The sequence below is a fragment of the Bactrocera neohumeralis genome, chromosome 5 (assembly GCF_024586455.1).
Source record: "Bactrocera neohumeralis isolate Rockhampton chromosome 5, APGP_CSIRO_Bneo_wtdbg2-racon-allhic-juicebox.fasta_v2, whole genome shotgun sequence".
In the NCBI taxonomy this organism is placed as follows: domain Eukaryota; kingdom Metazoa; phylum Arthropoda; class Insecta; order Diptera; family Tephritidae; genus Bactrocera; species Bactrocera neohumeralis.
In genome coordinates this window covers 6,946,665-6,964,434 of record NC_065922.1, presented here as the reverse complement: position 1 = coordinate 6,964,434, position 17,770 = coordinate 6,946,665, and the positions used below count along the sequence as shown (strand labels likewise).

At 39.1% G+C, this 17,770-nt stretch overlaps 5 protein-coding genes across 7 annotated transcripts; 2 read left to right on the top strand and 3 right to left on the bottom strand.

Annotated features, from left to right (window-relative positions):
• The first annotated feature begins 203 nt into the window (after positions 1-203).
• Positions 204-2,238, top strand: LOC126758470 (vesicle-associated membrane protein 7). Of its 3 annotated transcripts, XM_050472739.1 has the most exons (6): positions 205-321; positions 400-510; positions 784-1,105; positions 1,164-1,392; positions 1,531-1,598; positions 1,661-2,238. In XM_050472739.1, exons 3-6 carry the CDS (start codon positions 902-904, stop codon positions 1,820-1,822), a joined length of 663 nt encoding a protein of 220 aa, XP_050328696.1. In that variant the 5' UTR covers positions 205-321; positions 400-510; positions 784-901; the 3' UTR covers positions 1,823-2,238. The 3 variants fall into 3 exon arrangements, with proteins under 3 accessions (XP_050328693.1, XP_050328696.1, XP_050328695.1); XM_050472736.1 differs by lacking the exon at positions 400-510 and having other exon boundaries at positions 204-321; XM_050472738.1 differs by lacking the exon at positions 400-510 and having other exon boundaries at positions 719-1,105.
• Positions 2,239-2,311: 73 nt separating this feature from the next.
• Positions 2,312-3,917, bottom strand: LOC126758469 (mitochondrial amidoxime-reducing component 1-like). The gene is made up of 4 exons (XM_050472735.1): positions 3,736-3,917; positions 3,046-3,665; positions 2,570-2,856; positions 2,312-2,494 (listed from the first exon to the last, which is right to left on the bottom strand). Exons 1-4 carry the CDS (start codon positions 3,740-3,742, stop codon positions 2,383-2,385), a joined length of 1,026 nt encoding a protein of 341 aa, XP_050328692.1. The 5' UTR covers positions 3,743-3,917; the 3' UTR covers positions 2,312-2,382.
• A 1,491-nt stretch (positions 3,918-5,408) lies between these two features.
• Positions 5,409-6,815, top strand: LOC126758671 (mitochondrial amidoxime reducing component 2-like). The gene is made up of 3 exons (XM_050473022.1): positions 5,409-6,093; positions 6,157-6,455; positions 6,518-6,815. The coding sequence occupies exons 1-3, from the start codon at positions 5,530-5,532 to the stop codon at positions 6,624-6,626; spliced, it is 972 nt and encodes a 323-aa protein (XP_050328979.1). The 5' UTR covers positions 5,409-5,529; the 3' UTR covers positions 6,627-6,815.
• On the bottom strand, positions 6,748-8,271 carry LOC126758670 (mitochondrial amidoxime-reducing component 1-like). Its single transcript, XM_050473021.1, has 4 exons — positions 8,012-8,271; positions 7,351-7,952; positions 7,006-7,292; positions 6,748-6,945 (listed from the first exon to the last, which is right to left on the bottom strand). Exons 1-4 carry the CDS (start codon positions 8,016-8,018, stop codon positions 6,837-6,839), a joined length of 1,005 nt encoding a protein of 334 aa, XP_050328978.1. The 5' UTR covers positions 8,019-8,271; the 3' UTR covers positions 6,748-6,836.
• Positions 8,272-10,013: 1,742 nt separating this feature from the next.
• On the bottom strand, positions 10,014-11,271 carry LOC126758162 (mitochondrial amidoxime-reducing component 1-like). Its single transcript, XM_050472262.1, has 3 exons — positions 11,265-11,271; positions 10,286-11,204; positions 10,014-10,200 (listed from the first exon to the last, which is right to left on the bottom strand). Exons 1-3 carry the CDS (start codon positions 11,269-11,271, stop codon positions 10,092-10,094), a joined length of 1,035 nt encoding a protein of 344 aa, XP_050328219.1. The 3' UTR covers positions 10,014-10,091.
• Between the last annotated feature and the right edge of the window lie 6,499 nt (positions 11,272-17,770).

The window sequence follows — 17,770 nt, the reverse complement described above, 5'->3', positions numbered from 1 at the left end:
TATATGGATAATTGGTGTGCAAATAAACGATAACTGCATACTTATCTAAACAAATTAATTACAATTTTATTTTAAGATAACTTATCCATAGCAATTTTAGATTTCACTTTTGCAAACAGCAGTTTTGAATTCGCCTTACCGATTATATTTCTTAATACTATGTATCACTCTGTAACTTGCTATATCGCTTTTCATATTTTAACAACAACGCAATTATATTTTGACAGAGAATAAGTGCAGTTGCATTTTATATTTTCAACGAAGTTAAGATAATGTGAATTGCTGACCTTTGGTTGCAGCTACAATTGTGAAATTTGAGATGTGAGTAAAATGAATTGCGTTAAATAGGCGAGAGTTTTATAATTGCTTATACTTTCTTAAAAATTAATTATGAGGCAGTAATGTAGATGTTCTTTGTGCAAACATCCAAGCTAATTATGGAACTACTTTTCGGCAGATTTTCAAAATCAAAAACATAATCTTATAATGGCTTCTAACAAAAAATAGCAGGTATTATCTAGCCTAAATGTATTTGCAAAAAGTATGTAAATATATATTTTATGCAAGGCTTCTTTGTGGCTGCCACATACATATGTATCTTACTATATTACCTGCGACACTCAAGTAAATAGAAGTTGTAGGGGGAAACCCGTCAGTTGTTGCATTTTATTATGATGCGTCACTGTATTATTGTTTCTGTTTTCTCTTCTTATCCCAGCAAATTATAAGAATCAAAACAAAAAAAAATTAAATACTAAAAAATTGATTATTCTTCGAAAATAGCTGCAACATATCACAAATCTTCAAAAACTACAGAAAACGTGGAACAGTCGTAAGAAGACACAGTCTTGGGTTGAAGTTGGAAACTTTGTTACTTTAGAAGTGTTAACAATCAAACAAAATGCCTATTCTATACAGCGTAATATCTCGGGGCAGCACCGTGCTGGCTAAATATGCGGAGTGTGTGGGAAACTTTGCCGAGGTCACCGAACAGATAATCTCTAAAATCGCAATGGAGAATCACAAATTGACATATTCGCATGGCGAATATTTAATACATTATATATGTGAAAATCGCATAATCTATATGTGCATCACAGACAACGTAAGTACAACGCATTTGCTTAAATAAATGTGTAATAAAAGCCTAATCTCTTTTGTAGGAATTTGATCGTACACGAGCCTTTTTATTTCTGGCTGACATTAAACAGAAGTTTATACATACTTATGGACTGCAAGTGGCGACAGCTATTGCCTATGCAATGAATACCGAGTTTTCGAAGGTACTGGCGGAACAAATGACACATTTCAGTCAGTCGCGGGAGGTGGACATGATTTCGCGAGTCCATGGCCAAATTGACGAATTAAAAGATATAATGGTGAAAAATATAGGTATGTTAAAGTACACAATAATTTATCATAGCGTAAATAAAACTTTGTTTTAGAGATAGAAATCATTAGCCATAATATCTGTAAAATAGACTTACTTAAAGTAAAATGTCTAATATGTTACACGTTTTCTACTTATAGATAGTCTTCGTGATCGAGGCGAAAGATTGGAATTGCTTGTGAATAAAACGGAAAATCTTAGTAATAATGTGAGTAACAATATTACTGAATTTGAAGAAGCTTCTTTATCATTCTTTATTGTATTTTTCAGTCTGTTGCATTCCGTAAGGCATCACGTAATTTGGCACGACAAATGTTCTGGAAAAAGGTTCGCATCTATGTAGTGGTGGTGTTAATAATAATATTTGTAATCTATGTGATTATAAGTATGTTCTGCGGTGGACTGGCATGGCAGAGTTGTGTTGCAAACTGAAATACTGCAAACGTTTTCCATGCAAATTTATTCTAAATACCATACGTATTTACATTTTGAATATCACATATTTATATTAAACTAAAATCTTTGTTTTACTTTATATTATTTTTTTTTTACCATCATTATTTATGTATATGCATGCGAATATGTATTTAATATTCCGAACAATAATTCTTATTGTTATACGTTGTATGAGCCAAGGCGCAAAGCATTGTAGATGGGTCATTGGCTAAGTTCAGCATAAGAAAATAATCACATTTACTGATTTAAAGTGCACACGAAATAAGAGAATATATACAATATATATTTTTTGTACATACACATGTAAAAAAGTATGTATGTGCTAAAAAAGCGTTATAATATAACATTAAATAAAGCAGAGCTATAAATTTAAATATAAAGTACGAAAATAATCGCTGGAATTCGATATTTTATTAAATATGTATTTACATTCGTTGTAAAAGCAAAAGAAATCATAAAGCCAAATTAAACTGTTTAACGAGTTATAAGATATATATTAAATATGTGTGTAAAAGACAATATGCAAGATAAATATCTCATTTTTGTACGCCAACGTAAATTACATCACCACGTTTTATTTTCCCTGCCTTACGTAGCCCCAAATGTATGCCCAACACGGGACTCGGATTATTCTCAAAGCAGCGATACCTAAAATCAGTTGTTGCAACGGCATACAAATATTTTTGTTTCGTGAATAGGGAACGTGCTACAAATGCTACTCACGTTTTTAGCGTTTTCAAAGGATTATTCTCAGGGTCGCGCTCACCGGTCTCCGGATTGATATTGGGCAAAATGCAGCGACGGCACGGCGCCACTTTGCGAAACACCGCCTCACTGCCGACTTTAACCCAGTCGTAAGAATCCTCGGCGTATGGCTCGTTCTTATCCATTTTTAAATAAAAACCGCCACGGAACTGAATTGGTTTTATGGGGCGCGGTAGGCGTTTATTGAGATCATCAACAGAAGACAAATTCATCATCATGTAACTGGTAGCATCAGCGAAGGCACCCTGAAAATGTTAAACTCTGTCTTCTATCAATATAATTTACAATGTCTGATAAGAAATTAACAACAGCGGCTGTACTCTCATTAAGTGATAAGATAATTTACAGTTTATGTCGTAAAAATTCTTGTTTGCCAAAATAATGTAAATATACAAATGTATGCATTGAGCGGATAGCTGAAAAGGTTTGCCTACCGTGTCCGATTTTTTGATGTGCGGCTCTTTGGCCAAATCCTTGTCGATTGGCTTCAGAGGCTCCTGATATGGGTGATACACAAGTTTCAGACCACTCTCCTGACCAAGTATAAATTGTGAAAACCACTTGTCATACTTTTCGCCACACAGCATCGCATCCAGTTTGGCACCAAACACAGCTGTATGTATGTCTCTGCCCGGTGCTTCTTCAATTAGCTTCTTGAAATCCAACTCCAAAGTCTCCATGCCTGGTGCATTGATTTCGAGTTTTGTCGGTGTGACCAGTCTGGAGTTTATCAGCACCATCTTGGGATAGCCACGTGCCGTTATCATTACGTCATCTTTGTCGACCAGCATCAAAGCACGATCGCGACAACCTTCATAGCGTAGACCGAGTACTTCGCACTCCAGTTCAGTGCCCTCTGGGAATTTAAGCGGCGCACAAGACTTGATTGGGAAGAACTCGAGCATTTCTAATGTACCCACACGTTGCCATTGCTCCGGTATGGCATTCTCTTTCCAATATTTGTAATACAGATAGGAGGCACCTGACACTGCGGTCACCCCAACCCCTATGCCGATGCTCAACAGCAGCTTAGAGGAGACGCCAGTGGCGGGATCTGTGACAAGAAAATGTAAAATGAAGCAATGCGCGTAAATTTGGCTGAAATAAATCTTATTTTTTATTACTGGACATTGTGCGCAGTTTTTGTGGGCACTTTTGTGATACTAGTATCTGTAATTGAAGCTGAAGTGCACTTGTTTATAATTTGCTGGAAACTTTTACAATGTTTAATTGAAGCCGTTAAGTGTAGAATGGACTTGTTAGACTTTATTCGAATATTTCTGAAGAGCAACTGAGAATCCCGTATGCAATGCGCAGCTTTCAAAGCTTTTGCCTATACGCTGAAGACAGATGGAATAGTGTTCTCACTGCGCTGCTAAAATGTATGTTTGTATGTACGTATGTGTTTGCAATCCAATGTTTTGTCTTCTCACAAAGTAAAAGCGCAAACAAAAGCGAGTCGGCAAGGGGTTGTGGGTGTATCAACGCCCCTTTTAATAATACTTGCTCTCTAAAATACGATTGTGGCTAGTGAAATACCATCAGAAGAAAATATTATTACATTATTTATCAGCTTTCTTATCAACCGGAATATTAACCTTGAATATCAACCGGAAATGGAACACCTCGATAGCGTGTTTGAAGAAAAATAGTATAGGGTATTCCTTATTCCTCAAAATTATTTGTTTGTTGTAGGAGAAGAAAAGATTTCCCAAATAATTGGAAGGAATGTTGTTGTTGTAGCGGCAGAGAAAGTGATTTCGAAAAAATAGTGACCTTGGCCGCATTAAAATCCGGGTCCGTTCCAGTTGCTTAGAGCCGACTGTTGTGGGAATGGAATGGGAATTTTGAGGACTATTGTTAACAATGCTTGATAGGGCTTTCCGGTTACATAGATCCGTTTGTGGAGAAGACGGATCTATCGCTTTGGTTGTCGCTGTTGAGAATGCAGAATCAATTCGCTTAAATTCGGCAGTAACTTATTTTTTAATTCCTTTTGCTGGTAGTACTCTCTTATTTACGAGGTGCTACTGCCCACTCAACCTGAAGCAAAACAGAGTATACAAAGAATCGATATAGTCCTATAGATATCAGAGTCCCCATAACCATAAAAAGGTACTACATCCGACGTAGAAATAAACCTCAGAACATGGCAGGATTTAAGAGTGTTACCCTTTTTACCCTCCCCGAATGGAAATGTTATTTCACTGTAAGGTGCAAAGTTCGTCTTCAAAAATGTATACAATACTTCTTAACCCTTATGGGGTAACGTGTTTTTTGGCATCTTTAAGAAGCCTGTTGAGTCCATTATTCCAAAAAGAGTATTAGGGTACCATAATAACTGAAATAATCATGACATTATAATAGCTATTCTCTAGTCCATTAAAAACATTAATTTTTTAAATTTCATAATTGAAAATTATATAAAGTGTCAATTTATTTTCATAAGTTATAAGAATGGGCAATACAATCAGTAGTAATGGGTCACAAATTCACTGTCGAACTTTTTTTTCATTTGCCACCTTTTTTCGATTTGGGAACTTAAGTTACTATGGATGAAGTACCGCTAACCCAAACTTACCTCTGAAGGGTTAAGCGCAGAGAGTCGCTTATCAAGTAATGGATCAATGCTCCACTTTCGAACTTTTTTTTTTCACTTGCCATCTTTACCCGATTTAGGAAGTTCAGTTACTATGAACCCAAACTTACCTCTGAAGGGTTAAGCGAAGAGAGACGCTTATCAATACATTTAAAGATAGGGCGATTGTTTATTATTTATACTTAATGCTTTCTTTATTTGCACTCAGTACGAGTGGCGTACAAGCAGTGACAGCGTGATTCGTGCTGACCGATTGATTAAGCCATAAAAAACGATCAGAAATCGAACTCATTTACACATATACATATGTATATAATAAATGCGGTCGCTCGAAGTTATCGCTTGGGCTGGCCTTAGCATTGGTGCTGCTGTGGGTGGCATTACAATTTGGTTGGCATACCGCAAGGGAAACAGCAGACGTCGGCAACTACCCAGCGCTGACGAATGGCAACATTTGGGTACACTGAAAATAATAAATTTTTACCCCATCAAAGGGGGTGCGCCCATAAGACTGGAGCAAGTGGAATGCTCGGAGTTGGGTGTGCAGTCCAGCGGCCTTTGGGAGCGTTGCTTGGTGGCGTACGATGAGTGTGGCGCAGTGGTATTTGCTGGCTCCTATCCACTCATGTTCAGTGTACATCCCAATATTGTGAGTGAAAAGGTATTGCGTTTGGAAGCGCCGAATATGCCATCTATAATTGTGGACCTGAATGAGTTACTGAGGCAACCATATGAAGTTTTGGAAAAACGAAAAAACGGCAATGTCAAGCGTTTGGTAGAATGTCGAGCCGAACATCATGAATGGCTCTCGCGCGCTGTGCTCCAGCGTGAGCATGGTTTGCGGCTATACGTGAAATTAAAACCGTATCCGGGAGAGAAGCTGGTGAGTTGGAATAGTTAACAAATCGAAGTACTATATATCTTTACCTTTTCCAAATACTTTTAGGATATTGCTCCGGTTATGGTAATGCACGAACGTTCTGTGTATGATCTGAATGAACGACTGAGCGGAAAAACGAAACCAGTGGACTGTCAACAGTTCCGCGCCAATATCGTAGTCGATAGCAATGCGAATATACCACCGTACAACGAAGATAACTGGCTTTGGTTACGGATCGGTGCAGGTATTGAAAGCTCGGTAGTTATGCGCTACAACTCGGACTGCTTGCGTTGTATTTTGGTAAATGTGAATGTGGAGAATTATACGAGAAACCCAGATTTTGAGCCACTAAGAATGCTAAAGAAGTAAGTAACTGTTTCCAGAAATTTGGAGCTTAACCATATGAGATTTTTATGGTCTTTTGCAGATATCGACTGCGTCAAAGTCCCAAAGAGCCGTCTATGGGTGTTTATTTTGATGTTTATAAATGTGGAACCCTGAAGATTGGGGAACAAATCTACGTCAATTATGCGTAAAAAAGTGTGCTTTTGTAATGGAGAGTAGTAAAAGCTTTCAAGAAAGCTCTTTGCTTTATAATTTCTCAACAAGTCGGCTAATTCACTCTTTTTAAGTAATTTGAAGTTTATACTACATATGTAAAAAGTATATAGAAACACATTGTATATATATTTACACTCCTCAGTAAAAAGTCTTTCCAAATATTACATTGTCTTAAGTAAAATACCTCACTTATCCTCTACATATACTACTGCGTTCTTCTTGACACTTCCGGCAGAGCGCAACCCCAAGTGTATGCCAATGGCTGGGGTTGCGTAACCTTTGAACAAGCGATACCTGGAAATAAAAAAAAAACATGAGCATAAAAATTCGACCCAGAATACACGCCAATCTCACTTCTTGAGCGTATTTAACGGTTCGCCATCGGGATCACGTATTGCCGTATTCACATTTATATTCGGGAAGATGCAGCGGGTGCACGGTGCTACCACACGAAAGATAACTTCATCGCCGATCTTCACCCATTGCCAATGATCCTCGGCGTAAGGCTCGTCAGTGTCCATTTTCAGTTGGAAACTACCACGGAACTGCAACGGATCCACTGGCCGCGGTATGCGAGTATTAAGCTCCTTAATCGATGCCAAATTCATCAGCATATAGCTGGTAGCATCGTTGAAGGTGCCCTTTTAAATACAATGGGATAAATTTCATTGCAAAGGCAATACTTTAATTGCTACTTACACGATCGTCTTTCAAAATGAATGGCTGTCGCACCATGCGCGAGTTGATGGCCTTCACAGGCTTCTCAAGCGGATAGTGCACCAGACGCATGCCACTCTCCTTATCGAGCAGATATTTGGACAGCCACTTGTCATATTTCTCACCGACCAAACGCACCTGCACCGGTGTGCTCCACACCATTGTTTTCAGTTGCTCACCATCAGCTTTTAAAGCGCTCAAATCCAACTCGATTGTCTCCATGCCAGGTGCGCTTAATATCAGGCGGTGTGGCGCCAGCAACTTTGTGGCAATCAAAACCATGCGTGGATAAACGCGTGCGGTGATCATTTCATTCGAGTCATTGATGACCATTAGCGCACGATCGCGGCAGCCCAGATATTTCAAGCCCAATATATCACAATCGATCGCCGTACTGTCCTCCAACTTGAGTGGTGCGCATGATTTTATGGGAAATATGTTGATTTGTTCCAAAGTGCCAACGCGACGCCATTTCTCGGGCACTGTATTGCGTTTCTTCCACTGCAGGTAGTACCAGCAAGTCAGCCCAGTGGCAAGCGTGACCCCAATACCGATGGCAAGTTTGCTAGTCGCGCTTGATGTGCCTGTGTGTGATTGTTGGTATAAATTGCGCTCTAAAGGTGTGAAACAGAGGTGCACTTACTTGACATCGCGATTAGTAGCTTGTTGTTTATATTGTGGTTTGATAAGATTTACTCGTTCCGTATTTAAAAAGTAAGATAAGTAAGATACACTACCGTGATCGCGGCCACTTACAAACTGTCGTCTATCGAGTTTTGACTTAATGGAAAAACTGAATTAAGCAAAGAGCAGTTTTCACGAGAGCAGTGGAAGCGGATAAGTTATAGAATATGTGAGGTGCGTAGCAAAGTGCGACTGCGATTGTTTGTATGGTGGCTCACAACCTCTCCCACTACATTGTGTTTATAGAGAGAAACTAATTTTCTGCAATAAATACTGTTAGACAATAAAGCGCAGCAAATACCGGTCTGATCAGCAATAAAAGAAATAAGAGAATGAGTAGAGAGAAACTAGAAACATATTGCTAGCGTCTCATTGAGACTATCTTGTGCGAAGAGGCACTTCAAATAAATATGTATGTATATGTTTATTTATATTAGTGATCATTCAATATTTATACCCTGAACAGGGTATATTAAGTTTGTCACAAAGTTTGTAACACCCAGAAAGAAAGCGTCGGAGACCCTATAAAGTACATATATACATACATATATAAATGATCAGTATGTTGATCTGAGTCGATTTAGCCATGTCCGTCTGCCTGTATATATACGAACTAGTCTCTCAGTTTTTAAGATATCGTTTTGAAATTTTGTAAACGTCATTTTCTCTTCAAGAAGCTGCTCATTTGTTGGAACTACCGATATCGGACCACTATAGCATATAGCTGTCATACAAACTGAACGATCGGAATCAAATGCTTGCATGGGAAACTTCCTCATTTGACAAGATATATTCACGAAATTTGGTATAGATTATTTTCCAAAGCAACAAAGTAATCTCTGAAGAAATTGTTCAGATCGGTTAACTATAGCACATAGCTGCCATACAAACTGAATGATCGGAATCAAATGCTTGCATGGGAAACTTCCTCATTTGAGGATATATCTTCACGAAATTTGGTAAGAGTTATTTTGATAGAAATAATGTAATATGGGAAGAAATTGTTCAGATCGGCTCACTATAGCATATAGCTGCCATACAAACCGAACGATCGGAATCAAGGGCTTGTATGGAAAACTTTCGCATTTGACGTGGTATCTTCACGAAATTTGACATGGATTACTGCTTAAGATAATAACATAATTTCCGAAAAAATTGTTCAGATCGGATTACTATAGCACATAACTTTCATACAAACTGGACATATAGTTACTAAAAGAAATGCACCTGTTAAGGGTATATTAGCTTCGCTGCAGCCGAAGTTAAGGTTGTTTTTGTTTTTATTTGTTATCAGTTCGAGCACGCTTTAATTAGCGATTTTGTATAAATTGTGAGTCAAGCTCTTAAAATGTATAGCAAAGGCGTAGGAGTCGAATTAATGTTAATGCAAAATCTGTGTTTCATCTCCGTTTTGACCGGTAGGCCATTCCGAACATCCGAATTTATTTCCGACACGAAAAAGGGACCTGTTGCTGTTGTACCGGCAGAGTTTTGCCGAGTTGATAGTCCTTGGTCCGTTCCGGTTCCGCAGGCCCGACTATCGTGGGAACGAGAAAAAGGGACCTCATAAGAGTCGGTCTGGTTTTTGGAGTCGGCTTTAAACCTGTATTATTTCATTTGTGGGATAAGAAACATCTTGTAGAGCTTTAAGTAGCTTGTGTGGCTTTGGATCATCATATTGTGTAGAAAGGCCGGCAGACACAAGAAAACCAATTTTACTGCATTCTGTTAGTTTCATAACGGTCTCGAAGCAAATAATTGTTTCACTGGTGTGGGGGAAGTTATCCTCGGGTTTAGACCTAATAATTCTTAGTCACTTCATTTTATGCATGTTTTTAATTTTATTTAAGCAATTTTAGTAACTAACTATAAAATAACTTGTTTGTTCAAAAGATTTGATAAGCAATCACTCGAGCATTTTTGATTAAAATTAATCAGTTCTTCACCATAAGTGGCACAAACTTATGCTGTTGATAAATTTTTTGCTGAAAGATCTCAGACAACAATTTTAATACAATAAAATCCCGCGCATACTCCGCCTACATGTCTTCTATATAGATGACATCACCTGCTTTCACTATACCAGTCTGGCGTAAGCCCATTTGTATGCCCAAAGACGGACCAGTTTGATGAGGCCACAGTCGGTATCTGTAAGAAGAAATTGGCAATGTTCACACAAAACTATATTGTAACACAACGAATCTAATCTGAAGAGCGCAAACAGAGTACTCACTTGTTTAGCGTTTTCAGCGGTTCGCCGTCTTGGTCACGTTCGCCGGTGAAAATATTTGTGGTGGGAAAAATACAGCGAGTACACGGTGCGAGCACGCGAAAGATAGTATTTTCACCAATTCTCACCCACTTCCAATTATCCTCTGCGTACGCCACTTCTTCGTCCATTCTCAACTGAAAGCTACCGCGGAATTGCAACGGATGCGCCGGATGTGGTATGCGTGTGTTTAGGTCTTTCACCGAGGCCAAATTGATGAGCATATAACTGGTGGCGTTGTTAAAGGTGCCCGTGTCATCGCAAGTCACCAGCGGTTGATGTATCATGCGCATATTGATGGCACGCACCGGCTTGCGGTACGGATAATACGCCAAACGCATGCCACTTTCTTGTCCGAGTAGGAAATGCGAGAACCACTTGTCGTAGCGCTCACCGCAGAGTAAAGCTTTGATTTTGGCGCCAAAAATCGAAGTGTACACACCACGACCCTGTGACTGCTCCATCAAGTGCGAGTAGTCCAACTCGAGGTCTTCCATATCGGGTGCGGTGAAGACTACACGCGTTGGCGATAACATTTTGGGATGCACTAAAACCAATTTGGGATATTGGCGACCGGAGATCATTTGATTTTGATCACCGACCAGCATTAATGAACGATCGTGTGCGGCATTGAAGCGCAGACCCAACAGATCACAGGTCACTTCATCTTCGGGTTTCAATTCGAGTGGGCCTGCGGATTTCAGCGGATAGATGTTCATTCGATCCACCACGCCTATACGTCGCCATTTGCTAGGCGGACTGTGCCGGCGCCAAGTGCTGTAGATCCAGTAGGCGGCCGCTGCGAATATCACGAAGAAGGCCGCATTGACGCTGTGGATTATGGCGGTGGTTGTGGTTATGGTACACAGGAAGAGCAGTTGGTCTGCTTACGAAAGTATAACAAGTAATGGACTTAGTTTTATATGATTTTTATCGCACTCACTTGTCATCGTTTCTTTATGCTGACCGATATTTTATTCCAACACTTTCTCTGTTTTTAGCTAAAACTATTTCAACTCTTTGATAAACAAACAATAATAACAACAATGTTTGTGATAAAAAATAATCTTATTGTGTTACTTTGACAATGTCTGAAGCATTGAGCAACTGAAGCCGGTATGCGTAAAATTTCGGGGAAACGCCATTTATAACATTGTGGACACGGCGTAATCGGAAATCTATATATATGTATCTTCGTTATTGTTTTGGCTGTGGCCAGTATCAGACTTCTAAATGGGTTGTTAGTGTGCGGAGCGAAGACGGGCGAATTCGAGAAGTCGGTGGTCTTATCGTCATTGGTCGTTTTTCATTCTAAGTAAATACGCTATACGAGTATATACGAATTTGTTAGTTTCGAACATCTTGTTGACAGGTTGATAACATTTGTAGTAAATCTAATGTGTTAGATAAATTCACTTGCATGTTTCTCTCGCTAAATAATAAACCATAAATAGCTCAATATAAAAAATGTTATTAATAAGATATTGTGCGAAAGTTTAATTTTTAAAGACTATTCTTTCTGAGATTTAATTTTCTGATTTAGATCAGGGGCGAATCCAGAGTAACATTTAGGGGAGGTATATATATAATTTTGTACTTGCAACCTAAAGTCTTTTTTTTCGCGGATGTCACTTATGATGGAAATAATGTATAACTTTTAACTTTTGGGGGGAACCGTAGTTCTCGTCAAATGAAAATGCTTTATTCCGATCGTTCTGTTTGTATGATAGCTATATGTTATAGTTATCTAATTAGAATCGTTTGTATGGAGATTGTATTATTGCCTTAAGCAGTAACCAAATTTCGTGAAGATATCTCGTCAAAAAAAGGATTTCCTTACAAGAAATTGATTCACGTTCACAAATGAACAGCTTCTTGGCAAAAAATCGATACCTAAAACACTGAGGGACCAGTTTGCAGACAGGCAGCCTGTCAGAGAAGAAAAATTTTGGAGAAAGATGTGGCCAGTTATTTTTACCTATTAAGGATATACTTGTATGTATATTTTGATGCAAAATGGGTATCTGTACCCAATGCAGTGTCAAAAAGTTGTCATCATGCCACTTCTTACTGAATCTGTAATCGTTTATTTGAGTTATAGAAACCCTGTAGCCCACGGTATCAGCAACTTTTTCTTGATCTTTATAAAATTATAAGCCATTAAGACTTCTTGATGAAAACCTTGCTTACAGTAATCGAAGCTGTAGTCAAATAATCTTTTCCTCTATTGTACTTCGTAGAAGCCACATTGAGCTAAGCATAATTTTGGTGAGAGAGATCACAAGGCACCGTGGTGTAGTATGTTACATTAGTAATCACCAATTTGGAATAAGATGGACAGATTTTCTTCGAATAGCGGTCTCATATAATATCCGACCATAGTTATTCAAATAAAAGAAAAGCTGCGAGTGAAATTCATCGTCCATTCGTTTTTTCGAGTAGGTTTAAGATTTTAAAACCCTTAACTAGGCGGATAATTTATACCTTAAGATATATTTTACAAATAGGACGGAAAAGCTTGGACAGGCAATGGAGCAAACGAAAATATTTTTCCGGCGTTCTAATGTGTAAGAAACCCTGAGTGTTCCCTTGCCCGCAATAATTCATAAAATTTTGTTTTCTTTCTCATTATTTACTAAAATATTTTGAAGTAAATGCCGACATTAATGAATCTCAGAATTGTACCTCTAACTTACTAGTATATTTTGGGTAGTTTGAAAGAGTCTTCTTCTTCCTTAATGGCGTAGACACCGTTTACGCGGTTATAGCCAAGTTAACAACAGAGCGCCAATCGTTTCTTCTTTTAGCGATTTGGTGGCAATTCGAGATACCAAGTGCAACCAGATCCTTCTCCACCTGATCTCTCCAACGGAGTGGAGGTCTTCTTCATCATCTGCTTCCTCGGCGGGTACTGGGTCGAATACTTCCAGAGCTGGAGTGTTTTCATCCATACGGACGACATGACGTAGCCAGCGCTCGTACAAATGTGTTATTTGCCGTTGCCAAAGTGCAAAGGACAATAAATCTTCCGCAGAACCTTTCTCTCGAAAACTCGTAACGTCATTGTCCATGTTTCTGCACCATATAGCAGCACGGGAATAGTGAGTGACTTATAGAATTTGGTCTTTGAACGTCGAGAGAGACTTTACTTCTCAATTGCCTACTCAGTCCAAAGCAGCACCTGTTGGAAAGAGTTATTCTGCGTTGCATTTCGAAGCTGACGACGTTGTTGGTGTTAATGCTGGTTCCAAGATAGACGAACGACTGACTGTTAACAGAGACGTAAGAGCCAAATTGCACAGCTCGAAGAGGTCCTTCCCGACCCTGACGGAGCTTTTAGAATTGCCAAACGTCAGTTTACACAGCTGTATTAGTTTTGAGGGGATACCAAATTCAGACATAGCGGCATAAAGGTAGCTCCTAAAGATAGCCTTAAAATCGACGAAGAGGTGGTGTGTGTCGATTCGTTTTTCACGGTCTTTTCGAAAATTTGACGCATAGTGAATATCTGGTCAGTTGTTGATTTTCAAGCCTAAAGCCACACTGATAAGGCTCAATTAGTTTGTTGACAAAGCCCACATTTCTTTCACACAGTACGTTCGATAGAACCTTATATGCGATGTTGAGGAGGCTTATCCCACGATAGTTGGCGCAGATTGTGGGGTCTCCATTTTTGTGCATTGGGCACACTTAAATTCCAATCGTTGGGCATACTCTCATCCGACCATGTTCTACAAAGAAGCTGATGCGCGCATGTTTGAATAGCTCGGCCGGCAATACATCGACCCCGCGGCTTTGTTGTTCTTTACAGGAGTAATTGTTATTCGAATTTTCCCATGGTCGGGCAGTGGAACGTCTGCTCCATCGTCATTGATTGGGGAATCGGGATCGACATCTCTTAGTGTAATGCTTGCACTGCCATTCAGCAGGCTGGAGACGTGTTCCCTCCATAATTTTAGTATGCTTACCTGAGGCGGTTCTATGAGAGTATGCTCCGGTCATGAAACCTTCTGTTAGTCGCCGAATCTTTTCGTAGAATTTTCGAACGTCACCCTTGACGGTTTTCATACTCACACATTTCGGTCTTCCTCTTTTTTTGGACGCAAACGCGTCTCTCTTCCCTCTTCAACTCTCGGGTTGGAAGAGTAGTTTATAGAAAACGTTATATGCACTGTATTGTTAAAAGCAAATATTAATATAATATAATCTTTGGTTGTCCAAGAATATAGACTGCCTTACTTTTCTCTTCGCTTGACTCGCGCTCAAATAAAAACTCTTGATAAATTCATTGAACTAAGCTAAATTTGGCGAGACTTATTTATACATATATACGGATATGGATGGCCAATAAAATGGATATAATAATAAAACAAATTTGACGGAATTGTTTAAATGAAGATTTATTGGGAGAAACACATCGATTGAAAAAGAAAACTTCAAAGAAGAGCATCAAACAGCGGAAATATTGCCAGCGCTGCGGATATGGCGAAACTTATAGCGGGACCTAAACAAACGCGCTCACTTACCAGCAGGAATTGACGCTGCAGACATTTGAAAAAGAAAGCAGACGCGCAAAAAATTGACTGTCTGCTTGGTTGCCCCGCGCGGAGGAGGTAGCTCAAAAACTTTCGTTAAATGATGCATTTAATGCCACAAAAAATGGCTGAATACTTCGAATTTCGTTGAAAAGGAAATTTGTTTTACAAAAATGGAATTTACAGCGAAGAAAAAACCAAAAAAAAAGTGCAGAGTTGCCGTATTTTAATGAAAATAGAAAGGGGCGAGTGAAAAACGCAAACACTGGACAGCAAATATGAAAATATGTGGGATGCAAACAATAAACTTACGCTTCCGGCCGGCAAACTTCGACGCACACACAAACACACGCGCGCGCAGACAAAAGCTTGTGCAAGCAAAATGACAACAAACAGAGAGCTGCATCGACGCTCGTCTGCTGCATTTCCGTGAAATGAATTGATGAGCAACGCTGCGCCGGATATGGCCGCACAATGCAGCACGACGCTGGCGGATAGGGCAGGGCGATGCTGAAAGGAGCCAGAGAATTAACTGAAACTGCAACTGCTGAGAGGCGACAGTGTGTGTCCGGCGCATGTGGGTGCGGGTGTTTGTGTCTGTGTTGAAGTGTGTTGGCTGACAGTTGGTTATTTCGAGATGTGGGCGCAGCGCTGCTGGTCACGTAATCAAGCGGACATTGTGTACCTACAAATATTTTGCACACACATACACACGCATGCACGCACATGCTGCCCCGCCCACATGTTTGCGTGCTTTTCTATTTGTATATTCATCAGCCGTTTACTCGCCGTGTTTCCCTTTTGCCACAGGCCCTTGGCCGCCTGCGATGTGGCAGCGAAGCAATTTCATGCTATTTCCGTTTCATATTAAAGCGACATTAAAATTTGCTTGCGTGAGCCAAAGAGCAACAAAAACAACAAGCATAAGTATGTGAAAAATATGCTGATGGCAGCAATGCATCGATTGCGGTTGCAATGCGAAACGGAAATGCGACGGCCCGGCCGGATAAGTGTACATAACGGCACAGAGTTGATGAGCAACTGGCTGCTGCCTGCCTGTTGGCTGTTGGTTGTTGGCGATCAGACGAAGACAAGCCGGCACCTACACACATCTGTGTGCTCTCGAGTATATGTTGGTGAATAGTCATCATGGTTTGCACGTATTGATGTCACCGATAACAGTATTCTATCAGCGGCAACATGGATGGCTGCTGTTGATGACATTGTCGATTATGTTCGTGTTAGAGTTGACAATGTAGTTTTAGTTGATGTTTTAGCCAACATTGTTGTCGCTGTTGTTGTTCTTGTTGTTGTTGTCGTAGTTGCCACTGGCATATTTGCTCTTTTGTTGCACGTCAGCACGTCAGCCGGCATGGCCACCATTGCAAAGTGACAAGTGCAATGGACAAACTGCTGCCGGCAGCGCTCGTTTTCGGACCGTCATGTCGTATGAGTAATTTTCATTGCTCAACCCCGCGCCAAGTGCGGCTGCATTGACGGTTGTAATTTTGTCAGTTGCATTTCGCATATTTGCAGGCATGAGGGGCAGGCAGCACAAAGGCTGCAGTGTTGTAAAGGCGGTGGAGCGGTGAGGCGGTTAGGTTTAATTAAAAACGTTCTTAGAATGTTGACGCAGTCAAAATTCAATCATCAGACTGATTACTCGCAATGTTTTTTGCGGTCGAGAGAGGGGTGGCGCTTCGTTAGCTCTTTGTGTACACACTAAGTCCCAGTGCCATTATTTGATGTCAAAGCTAAATTTTGAACTGAACTTTTTATGGGAACACAAACATTTTTGAAAATACAGTTTTTTGTAGAAAAAACTTGTTAAGTAATAATAAATGTGGAGTATTTAACTGTTTAATAGCCTGAACTTGCCTTTTGAAAACTCTAATAAACTTTGGTCAAAGTATTTTCTCGTAAATTTTTAATCCTTTTACCTCTACGAATATAGCCAATTTCGAGGTGCTTTTGAAAAGCCTTTTTTAAGAAAGGTAAAGAATTAAAAACTGCAATTAAAATATGTTTTTTACTAAGTGATTGTGACGACAATTATAGAAATCTTGAAATATAGTGAAGCGGAGAGATTTTGAAAGGAGAAAGTGGAGACATAGTGATTGTTGTTAATCAGAAAATTTCACATTTTTGCTGAAAACATCATTTTAAATATTTTTAGAAAGTTTACCAAAAATAAAATCTGTTATTTTGTGTAAGAATTGTCTGCCACCTAACTTAAAAAATTAATTTCCGCATCGTGACCTAAAATGCAAAACAACTTATCATCAAAAAAATTGGAATTGAATTTTTTATTGCTTACGATTCACTACGTCATATTACATATATGTAGCATAAAGTTTTCAGCTTCCGCTCTCGGGTATAACCAATATATAACCTATATATAGCCACTATATAACCAATAAATAACCACTTTATAACCGAAACTCAAATTTAGTTTTAGTATGACTGGTTTCTATTACATCGTTTTTCCTTCGCTTCCCAACTTATGAAAAGTGATGTTACGACATTTTGAATTTTAGGTGACGATATTTTCTTTATAAAACTTTCCCTTCAACCTTTGAACACTTCAGCAACCGTTGAGTGAACAGTTAGTTTAGCTCTTCAATTTAATAGCGTTACTTCAACAACCGCAGAGAATTATTATTTTTTATTCATTTTTATACTTTTATGCATTCGCTTGTTGCTGAAATGCGGTTAACCGCAAAGTAGCCGAAAATGCATTAAAGCAACCGCAGCATTTCCATTTATTTTATCATGCACATACACTTATATGTACATATGTATATGTAAGTATATATTGCATAATTTTTATATGATATAAAATGGTTGCTTGTGAGTATTTGAGCATGCATAACATTACATATTTATTTATAGTACGATGAATGTGGTTGCTGAG

Bases quoted from the DNA above. Each gene is read 5' to 3' on its own strand.
- LOC126758470 (XM_050472736.1), top strand. From the start codon at position 902: ATGCCTATTCTATACAGCGTAATATCTCGGGGCAGCACCGTGCTGGCT. The intron at 1,393-1,530 runs GTATGTTAAAGT...TTCTACTTATAG, and splicing joins TATAATGGTGAAAAATATAG to ATAGTCTTCGTGATCGAGGC. The intron at 1,599-1,660 runs GTGAGTAACAAT...TGTATTTTTCAG, and splicing joins CGGAAAATCTTAGTAATAAT to TCTGTTGCATTCCGTAAGGC.
- LOC126758162 (XM_050472262.1), bottom strand. The intron at 10,201-10,285 runs GTGAGTACTCTG...TTCTTCTTACAG, and splicing joins CCGCTGAAAACGCTAAACAA to ATACCGACTGTGGCCTCATC.
- LOC126758670 (XM_050473021.1), bottom strand. The intron at 7,293-7,350 runs GTAAGTAGCAAT...TGTATTTAAAAG, and splicing joins TCATTTTGAAAGACGATCGT to GGCACCTTCAACGATGCTAC. The intron at 6,946-7,005 runs GTGAGATTGGCG...TTTTATTTCCAG, and splicing joins CCGTTAAATACGCTCAAGAA to GTATCGCTTGTTCAAAGGTT.
- LOC126758469 (XM_050472735.1), bottom strand. The intron at 2,857-3,045 runs GTAGGCAAACCT...TAACATTTTCAG, and splicing joins ACATCAAAAAATCGGACACG to GGTGCCTTCGCTGATGCTAC. The intron at 2,495-2,569 runs GTGAGTAGCATT...AACTGATTTTAG, and splicing joins CCTTTGAAAACGCTAAAAAC to GTATCGCTGCTTTGAGAATA.
- LOC126758671 (XM_050473022.1), top strand. From the start codon at position 5,530: ATGCGGTCGCTCGAAGTTATCGCTTGGGCTGGCCTTAGCATTGGTGCT. The intron at 6,094-6,156 runs GTGAGTTGGAAT...AAATACTTTTAG, and splicing joins CGTATCCGGGAGAGAAGCTG to GATATTGCTCCGGTTATGGT. The intron at 6,456-6,517 runs GTAAGTAACTGT...GGTCTTTTGCAG, and splicing joins CCACTAAGAATGCTAAAGAA to ATATCGACTGCGTCAAAGTC.